A 25,817-nucleotide genomic window follows, 5' to 3' on the forward strand; every position below is an offset into this window, starting at 1 on the left:
TTTTCTTGGTTTGGGTTTTTTGTTTGTTTAGCTTGTGGTTTGTTGGGTTTTTGGGGGGTTTTTGTTTGTTTTTGTTTTGGGGTTTTTTAAATTTTTCTTTTTTCTTTGTCTTGTCATTGTGTGTTATGCTATTCCTAATGAGATTGAATTTCCACAGAGCACTTGTGGACACTTTGGTTTCACTTACCCAATACCCACTTCATGATCAGCAATTCTGTCCATGAGAACTGGGTTGTTTTGACTCTGAATATTTGCTTTGGATGATCCGTGATGGTCTCGTTGGGGAGATTTTTGACCCCTTCAAACCGATCTGAGGCGTTCACCACTAACAGTCCCAGGAAGATTGTGAAGGAAACTGCATGAGCCACAAACTTCATGAAAGGGCTTCGAAGGGTACGTCCCAGCTGCAATGCAACGTGCACAGTCAGAAGGTTTTTATTTACCCCCCACAGCTAGCCTGAAAGCAAAGCTGAGTTAATAGGAGAAATAACAATTGATGATTTTCAAGTGTATCCATAGCAAAAAAGAAGACAAGGCTGTCAGCATGGAAACAAATTAGAAAAGATACATTAAAATTTTTTGTAAGCTAAACTATGTGCAGAAGTAAATGTGTATATGTGCCTTATGAAATTTCTGTACAACTTTTGCCAATTATATTGACACTAATTGCTTGCACCAATTAATAAGTTATTAAGTGATGTAGTTAATGACTTAAGATCACACTTTTTTAAGAGTATATAAGCTGAAGAACACACAGAATAAAAAATTTTTTCTTACACCCTGATCACATGTATGTATGTCATATCCAACCTAACAGTGACATTTGATGTGATGTCCTAGATGTTTTCCACTATAAAATTTGAAACCTTTTGCCCAGGGTGAAAAGGATTCAGTAATTGATTCTGGATCATTAGCTAAATCGAGTTTAGATTTGTTCAAGTTGTTATTTGCTATTACTAGACATTATGCATTGGGTAATTTTCTATGCATGGCAATGCCTCTTTAAACCCATACGTAATATCTAATTGCCCTGGCCATATGGTGAGTAAAAAATGAAGAGCCAGGACATTTATATGAGAGACATGTTTATTTGTCTTATATGAATGCACTTGTGTGTCAATATAAAGACTAATGATGGACACAATTCTCATCCTTATATGTTAGAATCTTTTATTAATAGTGAATTCTCGGTTCATTATCAATGTGTAAGAAACAGCCTTCTGGTTAAATATGCTTTAGTAATGCTTTTCAAATGCTTTGCTATGATAGTCTTCTCTCATAATTAGTACCAAAGCTGGAGAATTACTCCCAGAATACAAGGATTTATTTCAAGACACTAAGCCAAGAACAAGAGCAGTACGTCTCTTCCCTGCAGATAATTGTTCTGCTCTTCTTGACAAGTTTTCTTGGTTAATGAATTTAAATATCACTCTTTAAATTTTAAATTTTCTGTGATCCAAGAAAACATTACTCCAGAATGATGGAAGGAGTAGAAGCATTTTCAGGAGCACTAGGGCCAAAGCCTGTAGTGTTGGACACAACAGGGAGCAATGGAAGAGCTGGCCTGGATGGGGTCTTTCCAAATTCCCCTCAAAGCCAATTCAAAACATTTTTTTCAGTTTATTACTCATTGATTCCTTCCCTTTGATGCCAAGATATAATCCATTTTTTTAATATCCACTGATTTGATAATAAAACTTCATAGGAAAGAGAACATAAAAAGGAAATTACTTATTTTCATATTTATCTCCAATAGCAGATTAATTCCAAGGAGCCCTGGTCTCTGCTTATGGCAGAACAGGAAATATTTCAAAAGCAGAGGTCTCTAGTTCTAGCAGAAATTCAAAGGAAGTACTAGGAATCAGGGGTTTATTTGTTTTTCTTATCAGAGTTTATAAAATGTCAATAAAATATTTTATAAAGTTGAAAGAATAGGAAATCCTATTGGAAAATGTGCATGCTTCTAAATACTGAAAAGACTTTCCATTAAAGAAAATGAAAATATCTGCTCTTTCCTGAGGTCCTTATTAACATTCTCTGAGGTCAGTAAGGACATGTTTAGCTGGGTAGATATTGCACTGGCTTGAAACCCAAGTTTATTTAATCTTATCTACGAATAATATGGCAGACATAGGAGTGGATGAAGTGTTAAAACCAGTCTCAACCCTTACAGTTCTGGTTCACCTCCTGTGCTGTCACCATTGGTGCAGTTCTCAACAGTTTTTATGGTTGATGTTGTGTAGATTGATGCTTTGTAGTAGAATTTATAATTTCAGTACTGAGCTGAGGGGATGATGGGATAGGTCTAAAGTCACACAGTAATAATCTCAGATGTTTTCCCCCTATGACCTGAGAGAGTTCAGATTGCAAGAGTAAAGTGGAACACCAGCCATGGATCCTTAGCAAGAAATTTTTAAGAAAGTGCATTTGCAATCTGTATGAGACTCATTTCTACCCTGAATTCACTAAAAGAGGAAAAGCAATCACTGTTGAATCATGAATCCTCTCCACACAGACTTTTCCTGCTGTCTATAGAAATGTAAAACAAAAAGACCTTAGATTAAAGTAGCATAGTCTCAGTTATCAGAGAAATAATCCAATGTATTACAGAACCAAATGAATTCCGTGGGTAATTTCCCTTACTTCTCTCATGATTTAACAGAAATCTGCATTTAGTTAATGTTACATCAGCCATTTGTCCCATTTATTACTTCAGAAAGCTTACCATTATTTTTTTGAGCTGATGCTTTCTATATCTTCTCAGAAATCTAATTTTTAGCTTAGAGCTACAATAAGAGGTAGACTAAAATGTTCTGTAAAAAACTTATGAAGTGTGAATTCCTCTAACCAGTCTAATGCTTTATGACAATAAGAGTTTTCAAACAACATGATATAGCTAAACTCAAGGTGTGTAACTGCATGAGTGTATCAATTTCTTGATTATTACTGTGGAAAAATTATTTCTTTGCCCTGTTGTGTAAGATCAAGATTGCTCCATCAGTAAAAACCAAATAAAATAACTGTAAAGCTGACCAGGACAAAACGGGGCTGCTCAGAGTGGAGATGCTGCCTGTGTAGAATTTTCTGCAATAACACTATGAGAGGATAGCAGGCTCTTGGATCAACCTGCAGCCCTTGAAATTAACAGTGATGATTTTGGGTGAGGCACCAATTCCTAGGGAAAAAATTGTTTTTGTGATTCAGTTATTTCTATCACAGGCCCCAATCAAAAATCAAGACTACATTGTTCTGATCAAGGCAAATCCATGCATTAAAAGACAATACCTGCCTGAAGGAAATTTCAATTGGGCTTTGTGCTAGAAAGTTACATGTGTTTTTTTAAAGTCTAGTGGGGTGAAAAGGAAGGAACATTGAAAAATAACAATGCATGAAAGGTTTAGGATAATGAAATCAAAGCTGATGAAAAGTTAAGTATCCCCCTCCCCCCATTTTAAAATTTTAATACACCTACCTCAAGAAATTAAAACTAAGTCACTTTCTCAATAATTTCTTACTTCTGCTGCAAAACTGTTTTAGTTTTAGTGGGGGGCTGCCTCAGTTTCTTTACTCTTAGTTTTTATGTTTTTTAAATTCTCCACTTATTTCTAGTCTAATTGTTCTTCCTACCTATTGCCATATTCAAATGTGGGCCCTGTAATTCTGAGACTGCATCACAAATGTTGCTGTTGGCTGGTGTGCCAACTCCCAACACATTCAACAGAGGTGGAGGAAATTAAACAGCTTCATAAACCCCTGCTAGACTGGGCTCTGACATGGAGGAATCAAGGTGGTAATTCCAAGCAATAATTCCCTCTATGAGCCAGCCAAAAGCACCCACAGCACAGCCTGGATTTCACATGAACTGCTCTGTGAGCATCTCTGAGTCCTGGCTGGTACCCATGGAAAATGAGGAGCTTTGTGTTGGTACAGACCTCGAGGAGATGAAGTTACATCCTCAAATCCTCTAACACAAAATGCTCCTCTTGGAGCTATTTTGGAGGAGACCAAGGTTTAAATGTGTTTTATTATCTCAGATGTACCGAAGGACTTTTTCTGGTTGTATTAATATGTGTTTCAAATTATGGTCTTTCCTCAATACTAATTGATGGATCTATAACTACTTGAGTTTGAAATATTTAGAAAGGATTCCTCACTGGTTTTTAGAGGAAGTGGAAGAACATACTTTCAGGACTGAGTACCAGTGCCAGGGGTCATTTTTATCAAATTTAAGTACCTGTGACAAGCCTCCTGCAGAAGACATCTTCCTTGTAAGGGATGGTGTTGTTGGCTATTGCTGAATGTGAAATTATCTTCTTCCCTGCCACCCCTTTTTCTGTGGCAAGAGCAATGACAAAGCTATTTATCACTCAGCCACACACTTATTTATCTCCACTTGTTTGAGCAGATTCCTTCAGGATGAAACCTCTACAGATTTCATACCACAAACTACTTGAGATTTTACCTAAGCTAATGTTTGGCTCTGGTCCTTTGACCTCTAGGTCTCAACAAACTGTCTTCCACCATCTGATCTATATTTAGGTATACAGCTGTATTCCAAGTTTCATCATCTCTTCCCTCAAAACCATAAAGATTTTATGATTAAGTCTTAGTCCTTGCTGCAACACTAAGAAGTTTCCTGGGGCATGCCAGAGTTTCAGGCCCATGTGTCATAATAATGCTCCACTAACTAAAACTACAATAGTGCTCTATTAACTAAAACCACAATAATGCTGAATTAACTAAAACCACAACAATGCTCTGCTAATTAAAACCACAAGCTCAGAAAGAAGGAGGAAAGGTAACAAAGGCACCTTGAAGAAGGGAGGAACCCACAACAAAAAGTGCATAAAAGAAGAATAAATTAAACATGAGTTAACTAAAACAAGAACCTCCTCCTTTAGTTGCTTCCAGTGTTGGTGGTTCTTCTATTTTTTCTTCATTACACTCTTATGTTCTTATCTCCTACACATTTCTTTTTCCTTCTGTTTTCTTGTCACCCATTCCCTCACCCTCTTTACCCACTAAATCTCAGACCATGACAGTTCCGTTTGTGTCTGTCAAGCAACACCCCAAGCTTGTTCTCCCCATGGTATCTTAGAGGATACCATGAATCACTTCCCAACATCTTTATGGAAAAATCTTCCACTGCAGGCCCTGGGTAAAGATGCCTGCAAACAGCCCCTCAGGAGTTTGTACCTTGCTGCAGGGAGCAATCCAGTAGGCTATGGCAAGGAAGGGCAGCCCGATGGAGACCCCAAAAACAGCCAAGAACTTCACAGCTATGGATTGCTGCCGTAGGCCTGAGAGGTTTTCGTACCACATGGTGAGCAATTGCTGCTGGCAGTTGGGGTGAGCAACAAACTGCAAGAAAAGCAGAAACAGAGACATGAGTAGCATTGTCTGAAGAGGAAGAGATTTCAGGGAAAAACCTTCTGAACTTGCCTGTGGAACATGACAAGTTATGTCTTTGTTGTCCATAAAAAAACAGAAAACAGCAAACCAGGCACAGAGGACCCCCAGGTGGTGGCAGAACCTGCATCACTTCTGTTCCTTGTCTTCTCTAGAAGAAAGCTATTTTTGTGTGGTTAAAAAGCTGAATATCTGAGCCAAACCCCAAAATCCATCAGTGGTCAGCACTGACAAAATGCCTCTGAGCAAGTTACTTCTTGGGGAAAGAGAGTGAACCCTGAGATTCAGAAAATACAGAGAGGGGCTCGGAATCAAGCTGGAAAACACTGTGATGACTTTGCCAAGGCCATTGACACAGCAGCTTAACACAGCACTAATATTAAATTGTTCTATTCACTTTGCAAAGACCAAAAGGGAGCCATTCTGCAGGGCTCTCCTGCAAATTATGAGATCTGGCTGGTATTTTGCTACTTTAGATGCTTTATCTCAGAGTACCTTTCAAAATATGACAGCTCATTCTTTACTGATAGGACAAAAGCAAATTCAAAAGCAGCAGGGAAAGCTGTGGTGCTCTGGTACAGAAAGTACCTGTTTTGTACCCTGTAACTGGGACTCTTCAGTTTACTGTTCAGAAGTAAAAAAAAAAAAAAAAAAAAAAAAGGTAAAAAAAAAAAGTGAATGGCAGAAAAGTGAAAAGGGCAGTTTCCTAATGGCAAAATTACAGCACCACCAGATCCTACCTAACAGTTTTATAATAAAAGATTAAACTTTAGTTCATATTGTTCTTTGAGGTGATTGAATTTAGAACGTGGCTATTTTAATCACAAAGAAAAGATAATTAAAATGCAAAAGAATAGAAAGAAAAAATGAAAAATAAATATGTTGCTGGTGCAGCTGATTTCATAAGTAGAACCGAGTGTTTCATTTATTAGTTCTTTGGCTGAATAAATGTTCCTGGGAGGGAAATGTAAAATGCTCTGCTCTTTCAGAGAGTAGAACTTTCTGGAGGTGAAGGGGAGGAGGAAAGGGGTCAGGAAAAAAGGAGAGGAGGAAAGCAGAGGCTGCTGAGGGCTTGGGGGCCACAGGGACAGGGTCAGGGTCAGGGACAGGGACAGGGACAGGGACCATGCCCGGCAGCCACCCCTTGCCCTGGATCACCCAGCTGGAAGATTTCAGCTGCCATCTGTGGTTTTCTTGGGACTGAAAACCAGAGAAAATTCTAACTGTGCTTTCATCTTCACCACCTGTGAACGATGATCGATTTGGGAACTTAATGTACTCTTTTTGAGATGTTTGCTTAACAGAACTGTTACTGTTCAGAAGGAAATACAGTTGCACAGTAATTAGGATTGCTTTGCAGTAACACTTTTCCTTCGTTAATAGCACATTAGCAGCTGTTTTGTGATGAATTAGGCTTCGGGTTCTACATTTCTCAAAAAGAAGAAAAAAAAAAAAGAAGATGAGACTCTACCCCTTCTACTGAATAAATCAATCAGAACAAAGAAAATTGATGGGTACTTTTAACCTCCTTTGTCTTTAGAATTTTTTCCTGGAAATATTAACATCTTAATATTCTTTCTTTTAAGCTGCTTTCATGGAAAAGAATGCTTTCAAAAAAAAAAAAAAAAAGTAATTATAAGTCATGAGTCCTAGTCCTTCTGAGCATTTAAAGTGTAAGGCTGAGGTGATGACAGCAGTATTACAAGGAGGCATTTCCTAATGCCTGATGTTTGTGTTTGTCCTAATGCTGCTTGGGCTTGTTATCTTCCTGGCAAATGGACAGAAAAACAAAGTGGAAGGAATCTCAGTAGAGAATTGATCTCTTTTGCAAATTTTATTTTCGGATATCATGAATTCAACCACACTTGTAGTGACTCATGGGAAGGGAAATGACACTGGTGAATGTGCAGACTTTGGGATGAAGGGCCCAAGCAATACCCAGACCTCCTCCTCCTGTTGTAATTGTTCAGAATTCACTCAAACAAAGAAATTCAGCTGTCCTTGGCAATGAGACAGTCAAAGACTTCTGGTTGGCATTCCAGAGACTTCATCAGACATTTTAATCTGTCCATTTTTTCAATGTGTCTGGAAACAGCTACCATAAAAATACAAGTATAGGAAAATTGAGAAGGAATTGCCATAAAACCCAGTTCAGTGGAACAATTTATTTTGTACAAGGCAATAAAGACAGGCAGAGTGCCATGGAGCCTAGATGGTGTTCATCTGTCATCTCTTTGGCCCAAATCCTCCCATTCCCCACAGCACTCAGGATTTTCCATGGCTGGGTCCCCTCCTGGGTCAGGGGTCTCATCAGCCCCTCTGGACATCTCAGCCCTAACTCTAGACATGCTGCAGACCATAAATAGAGGAAGATTACCAGATAAAATACCAGGAAAGTGGTCTCTTTAATGTTCTTAGAACGTTCTCTTTCAGGGGAAACAGAACATTCTCAAAAAGTGACTTAACAGACTCAAAGGAGAAGAAGGAAAGGAAAGGCTGAAAAGCCTCATCCCTTGCTCCTCCTCTAACAAACTGGGTGCAATTACCAATAAACCCCCAAAACATGCTACTGGAGCTAGGACACAGGGCAGGATGAATAAACCACAATCCATACATACCTTGAACAAACCCCAGTACCTTTGTAAACTCCCTATAAATCATTATGAGCCCAGCATAATTGCTATACTAATCCGTGGCCCTCTACTGTAAAAGCTGCATGTTAGGAACAATACTGCAGCTATCTCCAGATAAGAAAATAAGCCCAGGGACCAGAAAAGTGTTAAAACCTCAAAAAAGCCTGGGGACCCGGGACACATGAAGGCCTCCACCCAGAGAGACGTTATGAATTCAAGCAGCATGGCTGCTGATTGCTTTATCCCATTACAAAGTACAACTAAAATGAAATCAGTACAGGCTTTTCCCACTTTCTCAAGCCCCATGTTGGGCACCAAGAGAGTTTTTGACCTGGTTTATGGGAAATGTGGGAAAAAAACTTCCAAAGGAGTTCCTCTAGAGAGCAAATTTGAGCGGCCCCTCCCTGCCACTGGTTTGGGAAAAGATTTCCTTGGGGAAAAGTGGAAAACTCTATTTATTTAACAAGCAAAATACTCACAAACATGAAAAGATTAATAATATTGAACAATGGAACCTCTTGTTGTTCTGAAGAGATGGCAAATTCAGAAAGTCTTTCTGTGGATTGGAAAGAGAAAGAGTCTTTTCCATGGTTATGTCCTTGGATTTTCCTGGTCTCTCTGGGGCCCAGGTCTGATGTCCCAGCTGCAGGGCAGCCTGGGGGGCCCTGGATGATAATCCTGGTGTTCTCAGACTGAACAACAGCTGAACAGCTCCAAAAAACATTTCATCCTCAGCTAACTTAAAAAAACCTAACTAAAATCAGAGGTGATTCTCTCCTGCTCCCTGTCTATGCTGCAGACAGCACAGACAACACACAGAGATGGAGCTCTTTGTTTTTGAATACAGACACAAAAAATTTACTGCTTTTCCTTCTCCCCTTCTTTGTTCTTGGATCTAATTTTAAAGGCACAAAATTTATTTCTGGGCTAAACAGATGAATGGAGATATAATTCAGCATCATTAAGTCACCCCAGGACATCATCTTACTCTGATTATTGCAAAAATGAGGGAAAAATAAGTTAAGGATTAGAGATGATAAAATGATAATAAGTTAAAGATCAGAGCATGAATGAGTTTTAATCTGTTAGTTGCTTACAGCAAGCAGTACGGTTTTCATTGTTTTCCCTATTAGATATTAATGAAACACAGAGTGACCCCTTGGACACTGCCAGTCCTCTCTCTGTCAACATTTCAGAAACTGGTCTTAGATCACCTCAAAGATGTTACATTTAACTTTCTCTCTTCCCGGGAATGGGCACTGAAACCAAGGTAAAGATTACACTAAAAATGCTTTGGTTAGGCACTTAGGCATGGAGAAGAAGCTTGAGACAAAAGCTTCAAGGCAGAATGCTTCAAAGCATAATGACAAATGGTGATGTGTGATATTGAATTTCAGAGGCCTGAATGCTGCAGTGCTTTTTCAATGTTCCCATTAAATGCTCTTTTTCCTTTCCTCAGAGCTGGAAAATGAGGTGAGGAGGCTTTCAGGGACAAACCGTGGGTGCTCCCGAGCTGCAGACAAGAAAGAGCAGTGTGACCAGGGCTGTGCAGAAGGGCAGGAAATCTCTGATTGAAATGGAAGCACTGGCAGTGCAGGGGATTGCCTGGCTCCAAAACCAGCCACTTAAAAGCATTGAGTGCTTTATCTCCTGGGCAGAGTCAGGAAGGTAATGCATCAGGATCTGTGGGCTCAAGCAAAATGTTTTGCAGTGCTTCTGCATTCAGAAACCACAGGGGGAGCTTTGCTGGCCCCAGGGCCCTGGATCCCACTAGATGGCAGTGGATTTTCCTGTGCATACCTCTTGATATAGGAAGGAAATAGTTCTTCCCTCCAGCCTATCACTCACACAGCTTTTTAAGTTAAAATAGGCTTAAAAAACCCCATAATAAAATCACACAGCAATCAGCTCAAATAATGAAGGCACCAAAGCAGAATTTTTGAGAGGCAGTGGAAGACTCAGGTAAGTATTGACACCTCCAAAAGCCCTGCCCTGTGCTACAGGGGATTAAATAAGAGACATGAATATTTATCTGGAATACAGAAAAGTTTCTCGAAGAGTTCAGTGGGAATTGAAAGGACCCAAAGGAAGAGTTTTACATATAGGAATAAAGAAGGTTTTTCAGAGACCACTGTGGATACCACAATGATTGATCACGTTTCCACATTTCTATTTAATTTGATGTGTGACAGCTCTCTCTGGTAGCTTAACATGTTATATGCATTGTGGGGAAACACTTCTGAGCTCTTATGACAGAATGAGAGGTTTTCCTTAGCATAGTTGCTCAAAAAAGCAGGAGTTTCACTCCAAGATAAAATACCTTTATATTTTATAAACATATAGAAAATTACTTCTCATAGAAAATGCTGCAATAGAAAGACTTTTATTTTTGAATTTTCTATTATATTGAACAGAGGAAGAGTCTGTAATGAGGGGAGGGGAGGGGAGGAGAGGAGAGGAGAGGAGAGGAGAGGAGAGGAGAGGAGAGGAGAGGAGAGGAGAGGAGAGGAGAGGAGAGGAGAGGAGAGGAGAGGAGAGGAGAGGAGAGGAGAGGAGAGGAGAGGAGAGGAGAGGAGAGGAGAGGAGAGGAGAGGAGAGGAGAGGAGAGGAGAGGAGAGGAGAGGAGTCTTATCTTGGAGAGAAAAATGGTGTCAGCAGAAATAAGGAAACATGGCAAGACAGCTGAGACAGAGGTCAGCCTCAGATGATTGGAATTAATTGTGCAGAAAGAAACCAGTATCTCTTTTATTACTGAAATAATTCCATTTCCCTTAAAATTACAGAAATCTACCACTGAGGCAAAAGAATGAACCACTCAGACAGGATCATCTCCCTTTGCTAATGCACCCTACACTGAATAGCCCGGGGCTGTGGCAGGAAGGCAAAACTCATCAGTGGAGCAGTGAAAGCAGATAAAACCCTGCAGATCAGAACCAACACCATGAACCTGGGGCTGCAAAGTCCTGAGGTGCTCCTGTCGTGTCCTCTCAGCCTGTGCTTTCCCCATCAGCCTCATGGCAAACTTCAGTGTGTTTAATCACTGAGTGTAAGCTAAAAAGGAGCTGCATAAATAGACTTGCAGGAGAACATTGGGGATGTCAAGAGACACTGGCAGGGGCAGGGATGAGCAATTTCTCTTTCCATCATGTAGCTGCATTCATGTCCTTGGAGCAACCTTTCTGGGTTCATTATTGAGCATTTACCTTTTGATGTAGCTCTTTGCTTCTGCAAACCTTCATTTATTAACACATTTTAGGCAGCAGCACCTGCTCACAGGAACCCTGGGCTGGGTGTGCAATGCTTCAAATGCCAGAAATCTGTTAGGGAAAATGCTGACTCAAATGAGCCATCCAAAGGGTTTCAATTGGCACCTTGTGCCCCTGAATTACAACTGGAAAAGAAGGGGGCATCAAATGGGTTGCACACATGGCTTTTCCCATTTTGCCAGCCCTGAACATGGCAGGAGGGTTGAACCTGGGTGATCCTTAAGGTCCCTTTCCAACCCAAACCATTCTGGGGTTCTGTGCTGTCAGGAGCAGAGGAGCAGTGCTCCTGCAGGGATCCACGCATTGGAAAAACCAGGTGGGATCTGGATCACACACACTGGAAAAACCAGGTGGGATCTGGACCACACATATTGGAAAAACCAGGTGGGATCTGGATCACACACACTGGAAAAACCAGGTGGGATCTGGACCACACATATTGGAAAAACCAGGTGGGATCTGGATCACACACACTGGAAAAACCAGGTGGGATCTGGACTACACACACTGTGTGCTCTGGAAAGTTAAAAGCACATCAGAATAATCACCAAGATCTCCTGAGAGCTCCCAGACAAACCAGCCTGATCTGAGCCTGCCGCGCTCGTGCTCCCAGCAGGACCAAAGGCAGGGCTGGGCCTGAAGGGGAGCTGAGGTTTCCTTGGCAGCTTTGCTGTTCTTGAGCAAAACCAGAGGGGAGGAGGAGGGGAGAGAGGGAAAGCTGAGCTTTGTTTTGCTCCTCCCAGCAAAGCCTTCACCGAAGGAGCAATGAAATCATCCTTTCTCAGCAGGGCGCTGAACACTGTGGGAGTATCAGCAAACATTGGCAGGGCTGGGAAAAACTCAGGGGAAGGTCAAAGCAGGATATTGCTGCTCTTCCTAGGAAGGGTCATAAATACCCTGCCATTTCACCAAAGAGAATCAGATAAACTAAGAGGTAAATATATCCCCACATGCTAATAAGAGGGGAAAAAAATCACTGAATGTATTAAAACAAAAAAAAAAAGTTTCTTTGCTTTTATAACACTTCTCCCTTTTGAAGATTCCCTTGATATTTTAGGCATTTTTAAGACTTGAAGCTTAAGTAAAGGGTCTGCATTTACACTGAATAAAATACTTTTCTTGAGCTGAAACATACTTTTTTGGGGGGCCAGTACAAAACGTCAAAAATGTGCCAAAACATTTTTGTTATCCAGTAAAAGACCCGTTACAGGTTTTTTTTCACTTGATGCAGAGCAGAAGATGAGAGAGCTCAGAGGGAGTTATTGAAGTTTCCTGGAAAACACACAGTGCAGGGAAAGACCAGCACAGGCAGAAACCTTCTCTTATCTCTGCTCTGTGAACTTCCCAGTGAACAAAGAGCCCTTTGTTTTGCAAAAGCTATTCTGAGACCTTAGCAGAAGCAGGTGGGATATTCAATATATTTTGTATTTATTTCATGCTCTGGAGTGTGAAAAAAAAATTGCCTTTAGCAAATGCATGTGCTGTTAAATTCTTGCAGCTGAAATTGTCAAGGGGTAAATAAGGCTGGAACTTGGTTCACTCTTTGCTGTTGTGGCTTCAAGAGAGGAAAATAAAACTGCAGAAAGTTTAAGAAAGAAATAGAAAGTACGTGCCCTACTGCTAATGAATTAGAAATAACAAGTAAAGTTCCATTCCAAAGACCCATGCTGTGACACTGGGACCTTTTCACAAAAAATAGATCTGCTCTAATTGTAGTTAAATTCTATCCATGGCCATGGGCCCTGTTTTAAAAACACTTTGCACCAGACTAACCTTACAAGAGAGAGCGAAAACAGGTCCAGATTCCTTTGTCCAGATGCAAAAGAAAGATTTTCACGGGTGAGAGAAAAATTCAGCTGATCAAGCCTCATTTCAATGGGATCTAACAACAGCATGAAAGGAAACAGTGCGCGACAAGGAATTGCTGCAGACACCCAGAGAACAGGGAAATGTCCCTGCCCGGAGCATGGCTGCAGCCTTCCCTCTGTCCCTGGGGCTCATTGCACTGTCCAATGGCATCACACAAATATTCATGAGGCTCTTGCTCATCCTGCAGATGAGCTCTGTGGCAGGCTTGGTGAATATTCAGACCTGCTGTCTGGAGTTGAGCTTCAGTGTTTTTAAACCTGCAGCAAAGGGAAAGGTTTGTGTTTGTAAGCAAGGCCCAGATGAGCCAGGATTATCAGGAGAAAAAGCCCAACTAATTGTGCAGCTTCAGCCTCTGAGTTGCATTTAGGGCATAAACCCACAAATATTTAGAAGAGTTTTAGTAATAAACTGCACCTTTACAAAACTTTTCACATTGATTCCTTCTGAACCAAAATATCTTTGTTATTAGGTCCATTTGGTAGAGGGCAAATACTCACACCAAAACCCAGGATACTCACACATTCTCCAGTTTTATTGAAATCCAATATCTTTGCCCATTGACATTATTGCTCTTCAGCACTGATTGGAAAGGCAAAATTGATAATAGCAGAAGGGACTTTTGTTGTTCTCCTGTTAATTTTAGACCTTATGAAATGAAAAGGCAAGTCTGATATGTGTGATGTGTGTAACTAGAAAATGTAGAGTTTACACAAATGCATTGATTGGTTTAGTTTAAACCTTGCTTTGCCTTTAAGTTTTTTTATAATTTGACTTTTCTGAGATAAAGATTGAGCTTTTTTGGGCTCAGCATTCTCCTCTAGGGTAGGGAATAAGGTGGTTGGCCCTGTGGAAAACTTCAGTTTCTTCTTCTAGTGGGCTGCATGTTTTCTGAAGAGATTTATTGTTACTGTCTGATTTCTCCTCTTTTTACATATATGAATAAATCTTATCACTGAATTATTTATCTGAAAACAAGAGACTGAATTGCAAGTCCCAGCCTTTAAAATTCCAGGATTTTCATATCTGTGCAAAATCAAAACCACTTGAAAATTTTTAGCATTGAATTATTCATCTGAAAACATGCCACAATAAAATCTACCAAACAACAATGTCCCTTTGGTGTCTAAAAAACAGCCACAGAGGGCACAGAAGGAGAGATTTAAAACATTGTCTATGGGGATTTAGGCAAAGTCAAAATTGGAGTCAGCTAAGGTCAGGTTTGTAGCAAACCATATTAATTGCCCTTTTCTATGGGAATTTTATTATTAATTATTAATAAAGGTAATTTAAAGCCCTTTCATCAGTGATGTACATCCATACAATGATTTTGATGTGTTCTTGTGCTCACTTGTCTGTATCTTGATGGACATTTAAGACTCTGTGACACTTTGCAAATGAAAATAATTAAGTCTGCATATTACAGTGAACTGAGAATATTTCAGACAGTATTCAGGATGGAGAAATGATTCATTGAAACCTTAAGAGGATGGATGTATGTGCAGGAAATAACAAAATGAGATTTGTCAAGGAAAAGAAAAGAAATTAAAACATCTGGGAAAAAGGAAATAATCAGAGTCACAGATTTTAGTGGGAGGAAGGAACCTTGCTAATGAAATACTCAGATATAGAAATGCATTTTGTGGGGAAGGGAAGTAACTCCTTCCCTTTCCAATCTCTGTCAAAACATCTGCAACATGCAATTAAAAATGTAAAAAGAAAAATTACATGGATAAGCTTTAGAGTCCAGAATGACCACAGTGCTTCCACTGATATAAAATTTACATTTTACAGCATTCACTGGCACTCCCCTGACAGAAGCAAGAGATACTCTTCTTCCCACCACCACTGTCCAGGACATCAATGACTTCACAAGACCTCAGTTACATATTCTTGAAACTAAAAAGTGAGGGAAGAAATTAATGAGGGCTTGCAGAAACAAAAATACAACTTTCTGAAAGCCCTTTTGATTGAGAAGTTCTTTCCTTGAGGCTTCTCCTCAGATGGTAAACCATAACCCTGTCCTGTTCAAAGCCATATCTGTGTCACTGGAGCACGGAAAGGTCAATGTTTGTCCTGTGAGAAATTCCTAAACTGAAGTTAGGGATGTGAATCATTCATCTGGGTTACCCAAATGTAGTTTTCCATGGGTGTTCAGGCTGGTGTGCAGGTGTGGCTGTGCCCAGAATCCTGCAGGATAACTGAGAGCAGAGAGATCTCACCCACCATGGCATGTGGCACAGAGACATTCCTTGCTCTCCTGCTGCCAGAACTTCTGGTCACTTCTGGGTCTCTCCTGCCCTCTGTTCCCACCTTATTTTCCTGTGTTTCTTGGGCAAAACCCAGGCTGTCCCAGGTAACCTTCCTGAGGATGCTCTAGTGGAGCATCTTTGGGGCAGTGTCTGTTACTGCACATTTGGGGGGCAAAGCCCTTCAGCACAGGCAGGGCTGGCTCTCCTGGCCTTCTCCTGCTCCCATCCAGGCTGCTGCAGCAGTTAATGAGAGCTGGGACTCCTCATGCCCTCAAGTATCTGAACCATGAGACCAACACAGTGAAAAGTTATAATCTAATGCAGCCGTGAGTATTCTGCTCAGAGCATCCTCCATATGTTAATTATTAATAATATAGTTATGAAAAAAGTTCCTGTTCCAGCTCTCTCTTAAATAGGATTTACACAGCCATCTGGTGTTCTGTTTAATTCTTATTTTTTTTTTCCCCAACCCAATTTGTGTGTCTTACTGTTAATTCAATTAAAACTCGTGAAAGAGAAAGGTGCTCTGGCTTTGTGGTGGTTATGGACAGAGCTGCTGAGAAGACAGAGGTGGGCACTCAACATTTGCAATTAAAAGAAAAGAGCAATGATAACTTTGCCACTGGGAAAGAAGGGAAATTAATGTCCCCTCCTACAGAGGAGCAATAGCTGTACACCTACAGAGAAGCCACAGCTTTATACCTAAAGGTAAATGTTGATACAAGTCCCCTGCCAACATTAAAGAGAGACAAGAAAGGATCATACTGGTAGAGACTAAAATGAGAACATAAAATATGTGCATCTGTGCAGCTGATATAAAGCAGCAGAATGGTTTTGTTGTAAGACATCAAAACTTTAATTTTCTCATCGTTGGCTGTCCAAGGGTAGTTCCAACCTCTGAATCTCTGCCTCTCAAAAGCAGGAATCATATTCTGGCTTAATTAGAAATGAGTTCACACAGAGGAAAAATGTGTGCTACCCTTACATTTCAAGTACCTGGGTGAAAACAAATTTGTTTGACTGTTTCAAGAAAAGAAAAAAACCATTACTGTAAAATTTCCAATCAAGAGCACGGTAAGCTTTCAGACGTGGTAAACCTGCATGAGCAGCAGCTGAGGATATCCATGGCCACAGAGCTCATGGTGCTTGGGATCAGAACTTAGCAACCCAAGCTACTTTTGGTTAAAATCCACCCAAACCACCTGTCCCACCTTAATGCTGCTTTTTATTTTGCCACTTCTGTGAGCAGCTGCTGGACCCCCCCAGATTTTGGTGCCACTGTGAGAGCTCCCAGCCTCTGCTCCAGTGTCCAGGTGAGCACCTGGGCAGTCTGGCTGCAGCATCACCAGGGTGCTTGGCTGCTCCTCCTGCTCCCCACCCTCCTCCTCCCTGTGCCCCAGACCCTGCAGAGATGGAAGAGAAGGAAATCTCTGAAAGCATCGCTAAACAAACCAGGGGAGACAATGGTACATTTGCAACAGTCCCATAGCATGGGCAAAAAGTTCAGTTCTTAGAAAGAATCCAGGACTCAGTACCTGCTTAAGTGTTTGAAAATTGGTTGTTTTGCTCTTGAAAAACTGTTTCCATTTTGATAAATTCCAAGGAATCATTAAGACAGCGGATCTAAATGGAAAAATGCCTCTGGAAAACTTGGTCAGAGGATATTTGAGTGTTTTTTTCCAAAAAATCTTGGAGTACAGAGTGATTATTTAGTTCTTTCAAAAAGTGTGAAGAATAACAGCAATACACCATTTTTATAAAGACTTTATAAACTACTGTAATTTTGGGTTTCTCCTTGATGCAAAATATGTAAAAGCAGAGTTTCTTAATTCTTCAAATAACTTTCTATTATAGAAAGTCCTTGAATTAGAGCCTTAAGCTTTTCACCATTCTCTCATATGTGTTAGTAGGATGCTTTGCAGAAGAAAAGAAAAGGAAAAAAGAGACCAACAAATGGAGCCTGTAATTGTTGATGCTTTCTTGAATGACTTTACAAGGTTCATGTCAAACTTTGTGAATTAGGAAAAAAGATAAGGATCAATAAAACCATGTCCTTTCACTTGACCAGAGAATTGCTTTTTTGAAGTTGAAAATGAACGAGGTAACAGGGGACTTTGATTGGAAACACAGAAGGAGAAATGCAGAGACATTTCCATTAATATAGAAAAAACCTGCTGTAGGTACCAGCTGCAGGTTTACTGAGCAGAGGAGGTAAGAAGGCTTCAGCTCTGAGTGAACACAAGATTTTCCTTAGACACCATAATTGCAGTAACTGCACTGTGTGAGGACAATGAAGTAACAAAGAAATCTGGAAGATCTAGGAAGATTTTAAAAGATTTTGCAAAGGCCTGATGAAACTCTGCAGATGCAATTGCTCTTCTGTCTGAGGGTGGGAGTCCTTGACATCTTTCCCAGACTCTAGAAATAAAAATGTGATGAAATACAAGCTGCATCAGCAGCTGTAAAAGTAAAATAATGGATATTAAATAATAATTTTCAATGCATTTCATGGTTCTCTGCAATTTTTCATCAAAGAAAGCCTATTGTAGGCACTAAGTATTAATATGGAAATGGGAATTAAGAAGCTAATGGTAGAAATAGATTTTTTAAACATCAAATATTTCTTAAAATTTCCCATGCGAGTGCAAATATTTAGTCTGGATATGAACTTAATGAAAAAATAACTCATAACCACTAACCCCTCTTTCTTTTTTTTTTTTCTTTGTCAGACCATTCTGAAGTCCCTGAAGCTGTTTTGTATAAAACTCCTGCCTAGGCAGGGTCATCTCAGAGCACATGGCACAGGATTGTGTTGGGACAGTTCTTGAATATCCCCAGTGAGCAGACTCCACACTCTCTGGGTGATCTCCTCCAGTGCTTGGTCACATGAACTGTGAAGAAATTCTTTCTTATATTCAGGTGGAATTTCCTGGGCATCAGTTCCTGTCTGATGTCTCTTGTCCTGCTAGCTGGAGCACTGAGCAGAGCCTGGTCCATCCTCTGGACGCTCCCTGCAGGCACTGCCAGACACTGATGGGGAATCCTCTCAGGTGTGAGCAGGACCAGCTCCCTCAGCCTTTCCTCATAAGAAAGGTGCTCCAGGGCCTTAATTATCCTTGTTTTCTGCTGGACCCATCACAGGAGCTGCACGTCTCTCTTGTACTGAGGAGCCCAGACCTGGACAAGGTCTAGTCATGATGAGTCATTAGCTTTGGAAAAGTGACTTGAAATTTACAGAATCTGTCCAAGAATCTGTTCATTAAATATGTGTAATACTTCACCCACCCTCTGACCCCTCTCTGTTATAGGATTTCCTTAAAATGGAGATGGATTTCAAAGCACAGGATTTGTACACATAAACCTAAATATCTCTCAACTGAATAAAAAGCTTGCACCTGAAGTGCATTGCCTCTTCAGGAATTAATTACTGTGTCACCATAACACAATGTCTTTGTTCAGCAAGTGTGACCAGTATCAGTCCATTATCATGTCACTGCCAAAGCCAAACCCATTTATCTGAGTGTGTCTGTGTCTCCCACAGACTGAACTGCCTTGTTTTGGAGTCAGCAGTTAAACACTCATCTTACACACACCAGCTGCTGAAAGGAATGTGCTGAAAAGTGCTGACCTGAGAGCCATCATGAAATCCTGCAATTAGTTTAACTGTTGTTACCAGTGTGCAACAAGTTGCTGTGATCCACAAAGGATGCTCAGCTTTCCTGGGCCTAGGAAGATATTTATTCATTAAAAGATCCACTGTACATGGCCCCCACTGGTGCTTTAGGTCAGTGTTCATGCATTGTGAAAAGCTACATACAGACAGGGTAAGAAATGGGGGAATGTCCCTATGGAGCCAGGTAAGCCAGGGTGGAAGTGCCCAGAGCAGCACAGCAGCTCCAGCTCGTGGTCTTGGTGGCAAAAGGATGACACAATTTTTTAGGAGGATAAATAGCACAGGAGCAAAGTAGCACAGAATTCACACATTGAAAAGGCACAAGGTCCCTTGCAGCTCAGAATGTTCTGTGATTCTGTGACTGATGATTCTCAGGTCATGGATCACTGGGCACTGTTCCATGATGAGGCACTATCTGTGTCTTTTAGATTAGTTCATTTTCTGAAGGAGCACCAGAGCAAGTTTGGCCTCCTGTTACCAAAGCAACAATAATTTCAATAACTAAGCTTGACCCAGCTTGTTGAACTGAGAGTGAACTGAGATGTTCAGCTTGGTCTTGGTGATGGAACAAAGCAGAGACACAACATCCGAGGAGAGAATATTTGGCTCCATGCTACGTGCTCCTGCATGAAAGCATTTAATTTCAAATATGTTTTAAGATTCTCTTTAATTAATGGCTTTCATAACAGGAAAAGACCTTCTCCAGCCAGCAGAGTCAAGAGGCAAAATGGAGCAGGTGGTGGGCTTGGGAGGGGAATGAGAGAGCAGATGTTAGCTCAAAAATTTGGAATGCTCTTCGAGTCCTGTAGCAGGAGCCCAGTTTCCATCAAAGCATATTGAAGGAGCAATTAATTGGGACCACCCAGGCCTAGAATTTGCCAGAATAACATTTTCCATTCACATAACACACTTCTGTAAGGCTGGCTAGTTGTTTCAAATACTTCTAGAAGAATTTCTTTTTCATTTTGCAGATAACCTTCTCCATATTAAAGCAAGTGAGAAAATACAAATCAAGCCACAAGTTGCTAAAATTCTAGGGACAGTCCTGGTCCCAGTGAAATATATCTTTTGTTTATTTTTCAGGAGGCATCAAGGAAGCACAATTAAATGTGAAGACATATGGGACCCAAAGGAAGAGCTTACCTTTTTGACCTCATATTTAATAGCAAGTTTAATCCTGCTCAGACTCGGCCGGTGGTGCTCAGGGCACAGGTGGATGTTCACATCTCCATTCAGAATAGCCTCCACCTCTTCAGTGTCTCTGCACAGGTCCAGCACCCCCACAACAAAGTCCTTGCATTGCATAGATAACTTCCTATAGTCATTCTGAGGAAAAACAGAAAGAAAATGTATTTAATTGTGTGCTGGAAAGCTGGGCTGCAAACAGCAAATGAAAAAAAGGAAGAGAGAGCAATTGTGAGCAAGGTTACTTCTGCAAAACTGCTGCCTGGAAGAGTAAGAAAGCATTTGATTTACACAGCATGTTGATGGCTTTTCACAAAAGTACAGGAACTCCTCCAGACTTAATTAGCAATGTTTTTATCAGCAGCATAGTTTGCATGATAATAGAACAAGTTTTACAGAACAAGTAAATAATTTCTAGGGAAATTTTGATTTTAAGCAATCAGTTGATGTCTGCTCTCTGTGTGGCGTATCTCTAGGAATGTAAAAATATAGCCAAGAAAAAGGTCCTGCTAACTGGGTAAAATATACAGCAAAATTTTCAGTTTAGATTCTTTCCTAGTAATTCTTTCTTTCATAACTTTCGAGAAGTTTCAGACTGGCACAACAAGCTGGAGCATCACACACAGATGTGTTCAAATGAATTATATAGTTGTAAAACCAACTTCAGCCTCAAACCTTAGAGTTTAGTTAAACATTCCTGAAGGAGCAGCCAGATGAACATTGTCACACCACCTCACCAAGAAATGGAACTTCAGAAACTCAACATGATTTCCTGTGAAATAATTTCACTTTGAGAACCCAAATTACACTTGTGGGGAAAGAGATAACCTGTACCTGACTTGACAGAGGACTAGAAGAGCAATTTCCCTGCCCTAAATTAAATTGTGATTGATTTTCACATGCTGACACTTAAAAAACAAGGAGAGTGCCACCATCTGAGTAAATGTTGTAAATTAGAACACAATTAAGGCCACGATTCATATCATAACAAAATGGTGATATTAAAGGCTCCATGCAACAAATAGGAATAATAAGCACAAGACAAGCTCTAACTGATTTGAGAGGTCTTTTCAAATTAGGTTTGATGAGTTAATTAAATTCAGAACCTTATCTAATTAAGCCAGCAGCCAAAAGAAGAAGATAGTTAAACTTGGCTTTGATGAAGTGATAAGGGTAACCTGGCTTTGTGCTTCTGTATTTTCTAAATTATCTTTTCTATCATTTACACATAGCAACATATTAGCCTTCCTTGTTACACAAAGATCTTAAAGCACTGTACAAACATTCATTAATTAGTTGGAACAGCGCTGTCTAAAATACTTAATTAAAGGTGGCTTAACTTCTTTGGTCAGTTTTTCCCCTTCAGAATTGAGATGCTAATGAATTTTTAAAATCAGTTGGTTTAATGACTTTGTCATGGGTTTGAGGTTACTTCTACCATGAATGTGTGTGCACGTCCCAACTTCACTTTTCATGCATGGAAGAGCTGGGAAGAGCACAGAATAATTGAATAATCACAGAATAATAATCACAGGGAGCCAGAAAGCCCCTCAGGGCTGCAAGTGGGGCATTCTCACAGGAAGGGGAAGGAGCCATTTCTGATCTGTGTTTAGGAGAAGGGGCTGAAGACAGCTGGGGAATAGCAGGGATTTTACTGCTGACACCTCATGCAGGGTGAAACTTGTATGTTTACATCCTCTTATGTATCAAAAAACTTTAGATCTGAGTTTCTCTCTTTGTCCTTTAGTGCTGTAGTCAGACCAGGTGTTCTAATTGTGTTGTTAACGGAGGGGAGCAAGAACTTCAAATCTTCATTAAGAGGAGACATAAAGAGCACAACCAGCAGATCTTTATCTGGGTGAATGCCCCATTGCAGAAGCTGGGGCACCAAAACTTCCATAAATGTGCCAAGCTAGAGCACCAAGATTTGAGATGTTCTTATATCTCAGGCAAAAGCTGATGGTCCATTTACATCTAAATCTAGTACAAGAGCATTTTGTGGAGATAGATAGGATTTGTGGAGTAAATGTTTTCAAATACAGGGTGAGGTAAAGTCTGAAATGTAAATGAAAGATAGATTTTACTTTATGGCTTCAAAGCACTCCTCTCAAATCAATTCCATGCTTTAATCTTCCCCACACCAAGATGAATTTCAATAAATTGAAAGCTTACCTCTTCACTGAGAGAATAGATGGCCAAACAAAAACATCAGCCTCAAAATAAATACAGAAATAGTTAAGGACAGCAAATATGGATAGATCTGAAAACATGTGTAGGGTGGGAATGAAAGGCCTTGCTGCCACAGGTAATGGAGATGCTCAATTAGCTCAGCAGCTTAAAAAAAACCAAGGGTGAGAACTCTGCTGGGCTTTAATACCATTCTCTATGTACTATTTGCAAACTTCATAAGCTTATTAACCAGCACATTTTAGACAATTCTCATCACCACTTCCACATCATCTGAGCAACTAGTTTGTATTAAATTAGATTATTTTCCCTCTTCTCCTTTCTTTAAGGAAAGATATTTAGTAGCAACTAGGAAGGTGCTTCCAAAGCATCTGCAAATGGCAGGTTCCCAGCTGGAAAAAAGACCCAGCTTTATGCACATCTCCAACCTTAATGTTTTTACTGATTCTGTACATTTGTAGGAACTATGGATGATTTCCTCAGTCAGTTTTTTACTCTGATTTTTAAGTAGATGCAAGCAGCCATACATCCTGTCCAAGGTACAAGCTGTAGAAAGAATAAAATAAAATAAAATAAAATAAAATAAAATAAAATAAAATAAAATAAAATAAAATAAAATAAAATAAAATAAAATAAAATAAAATAAAATAAAATAAACTGCTCTACAGCAATTCTGCAGCCAGGCAGGCAGGCAGATTACATCTCTCAGGAGACTGCTCATCTGTTGAAACAAGTCTCAAAGATCACTGAACCTGCTGTGTCTTCTGATGATCCCTTTTACAAAATCATTTTTCATCTTTGTTCTGGGCTCCTTAATGCTCACAGTCATCATAGAAAACCCTGATCACCCTGATGGCGAGAACACGCTCAATGACTCTCCTCATGTCAAGGTATTTCTCTCAAGCACACATTATTCTTTACTTAAAAACTGAGATTAACAGAGGTCTGACAGCCAAGCCTCTCCTGATCCTGACTTGCAATGCACAGCTTTGGTGACGCAAGCAGAAATTCTGTACCTGCACCTGAAATCTGAACTGTGAGTTCTGACGCACGGGAAAAATCCCAAGGAAGACAAGAAGATTTATTTACAGGCAGCATCCCAGCTCTACTGGTGTTCATGCCAGCACTGTTTATTTCACACATTTGCCCGTATTTCACACATTTGGAAGCATCCAAGGTGCTGCTTTCCCTGCAGGAAGGAGTGCTGGGACATTGGATGGGAGGCTGCACCCCAGGGCAGAGATTAGCCAGGGGTGGGAGGACGAGGTGAAGAAGAGCAAGGATGCATTTCCAGATACTTCCATGCACTGGTGAGCAGTTACAGAACTTGGGGAAATGGCCTGAAAAAGAAGCTGTGTCAGGAGAGGTTTAGGTTGGATATCAGAAGAATATTCTTCACCCTGAGGGTGACTGGGCACTGGAAAAGGCTCCCCAGGGCAGTGGTCACAGCACCAAACCTGACGGAGCTCAAGATCAACACTCTCAGGACCATGATGGGATTCTTGGGGCTGCTCTGGGCAGGGCCAGGAGCTGGACTTTGATATCTGTGTGGGTCCCTTCACACTCAGAGCATTCTGTAATTCTCTGTGGTTCTGGTTACACCAAGGTTTCTGAAGATCACAGCCCTGAGGCCTCCCCTGACTCTGCCAGAGCACAGAGGGGCAGATGGCCACTGTGCCTTGGGGTGCAAAGGGACAGTCCCCACTCCACTTCACCCCTGCCCTGCCAGCCGGGTCCTACCCCTAAACCAGGCACTTCATGGCCCTGCTGTCCAAATAAGCTTTGTGGAGAACCATCCTGGCTGCAAGCCTGGCCAGGCAGTGGGGTCAGACTTGTACCACAACAGGAAACTCAGGGCTGGGGACACAAACTCCAGCTCAGTTCTCCTGGCAGGGCAGCAGAAGCACACACAGACAATGACAATAACCCAAACCTTCCCAAGCTCCCCAGTTAGGTGCCACATTGTGGAAGTCTGAGGATTAAGAGCTTCATAAACCAGATGGATTTTTACAGTAATGAAAATTGCAGATCACACATGAGAGATGAGAGGCCTCATCCTGACAGGCTGAGTGCTGTCAAGCCTCAGGGAGGAAGATGAGGGATACAACCCAGTAGGCAAGAGAGCCAGTCTGTTTCAAATTACACATGGAAGAGAATTTTATTTCCAACAGAGGCAGTGAGCAGAGCAGGATCAGGATAATGCCTGAGAATGTTACAATATCATTTTTTAAAAACTAGAATGTAATAAAAGGATTCCAAATTAGTAATTTCCTGCTTCTTCTAACAGTGTTGTGCATGTGGAGTTAAAAATGTCTAATTTTGCTGTTTTGAAAAGGCTGATGGTACTTGTCATTCACTGCAATTTCTCTGAGTACCCTATTATTATCTGTTGATTATGTTCTAAATGAACTCTGTCATGTCTCCACATCTGTTCAAAACCAACCAGATTTTTTCAGAAAAGAGCTGTTTCAGGTCAGAGGTATGGAGTTTGAGTAAAAAAGTTAAGTGAAATGAGGAAAACTAAGACCAGGAACCTATCTGGCCTTTCTGGGTAGCATTAAATTTGCTGTGCAAATGAAAGCTGTAGGCACATTGCACAGAGTCTCTTTTTATGTTTCTTTGAGCTCTTGGCTCTTTGTATTCATTCTACATCACACATACACATATATCAAGGAGAGAAATATTGCATTGCTTAGATTAGCATTTTGAGAAGAGACAGCAGGAAAAAAAAATGGAGAGGCAATTCTGTAAATATGAACAGAAAACTCCCCCAAGTAAAAATTATTGTAGAAAGAAAACAAAGCTGAGAGAAAGGAGGGGGGGGGGGAAAGCTGAAATATTTCATGCAAGATTTGAAATGAAATTGTTAAATAAACCATCATGTCAAATATTCAAAATGCTTATAAATATTTACCAATTAGATACCACATGAAATATGCATAAGCCTGTACAGAAAAGTTGTGGGGCAGATTTCCTTGTGTGTACTTACAGTGTCTCTGGCTGGCCATGTGTTTGGGAGTGAAAAGAAGCACAAGGCCAGTGGCAGGGAAGGTGATGGGAGAAGATGCTGAGGAAGGCCCTGCACCGATCCTGGCCATGTAACTTTGCTTTGCTCTGAAATGCACTGAGCACCCTCCCAAAGAGCTTTGCCAGCTGCTGACACTTTTGAATACAGTTGAGTGCATTCTTATTGTTTCCAGACTAAATGAAATGCCTACATGCACAGTCTATGCCAAGGCTGTACAGTTAATTGTCCAGCAAGCACATAAACATTGGTTTATGTTCTCCTGCTCCTTAAGTGGCAGCACATCAGAGAATTATTGGAGCTCTGGGTATATTGTGCTAT

The 25,817-nt window shown here is 40.6% G+C and overlaps 1 protein-coding gene across 1 annotated transcript in view; it reads right to left on the minus strand.

The window, feature by feature from the left end:
• TRPC7 (transient receptor potential cation channel subfamily C member 7) overlaps positions 1-25,817 on the minus strand; it is a 62,296-nt gene that overhangs the window by 22,341 nt on the left and 14,138 nt on the right. Inside the window, exons 2-4 of the mRNA XM_059483619.1 lie at positions 20,243-20,425; positions 5,197-5,361; positions 188-404 (exon numbers count right to left, since the gene is read on the minus strand). Of these exons, the coding sequence (XP_059339602.1) occupies positions 188-404; positions 5,197-5,361; positions 20,243-20,425 (565 nt within the window). The remainder of the gene's footprint in view (positions 1-187; positions 405-5,196; positions 5,362-20,242; positions 20,426-25,817) is intronic.

This window comes from Ammospiza nelsoni, chromosome 16 (genome assembly GCF_027579445.1).
Source record: "Ammospiza nelsoni isolate bAmmNel1 chromosome 16, bAmmNel1.pri, whole genome shotgun sequence".
In the NCBI taxonomy this organism is placed as follows: Eukaryota; Metazoa; Chordata; class Aves; order Passeriformes; family Passerellidae; genus Ammospiza; species Ammospiza nelsoni.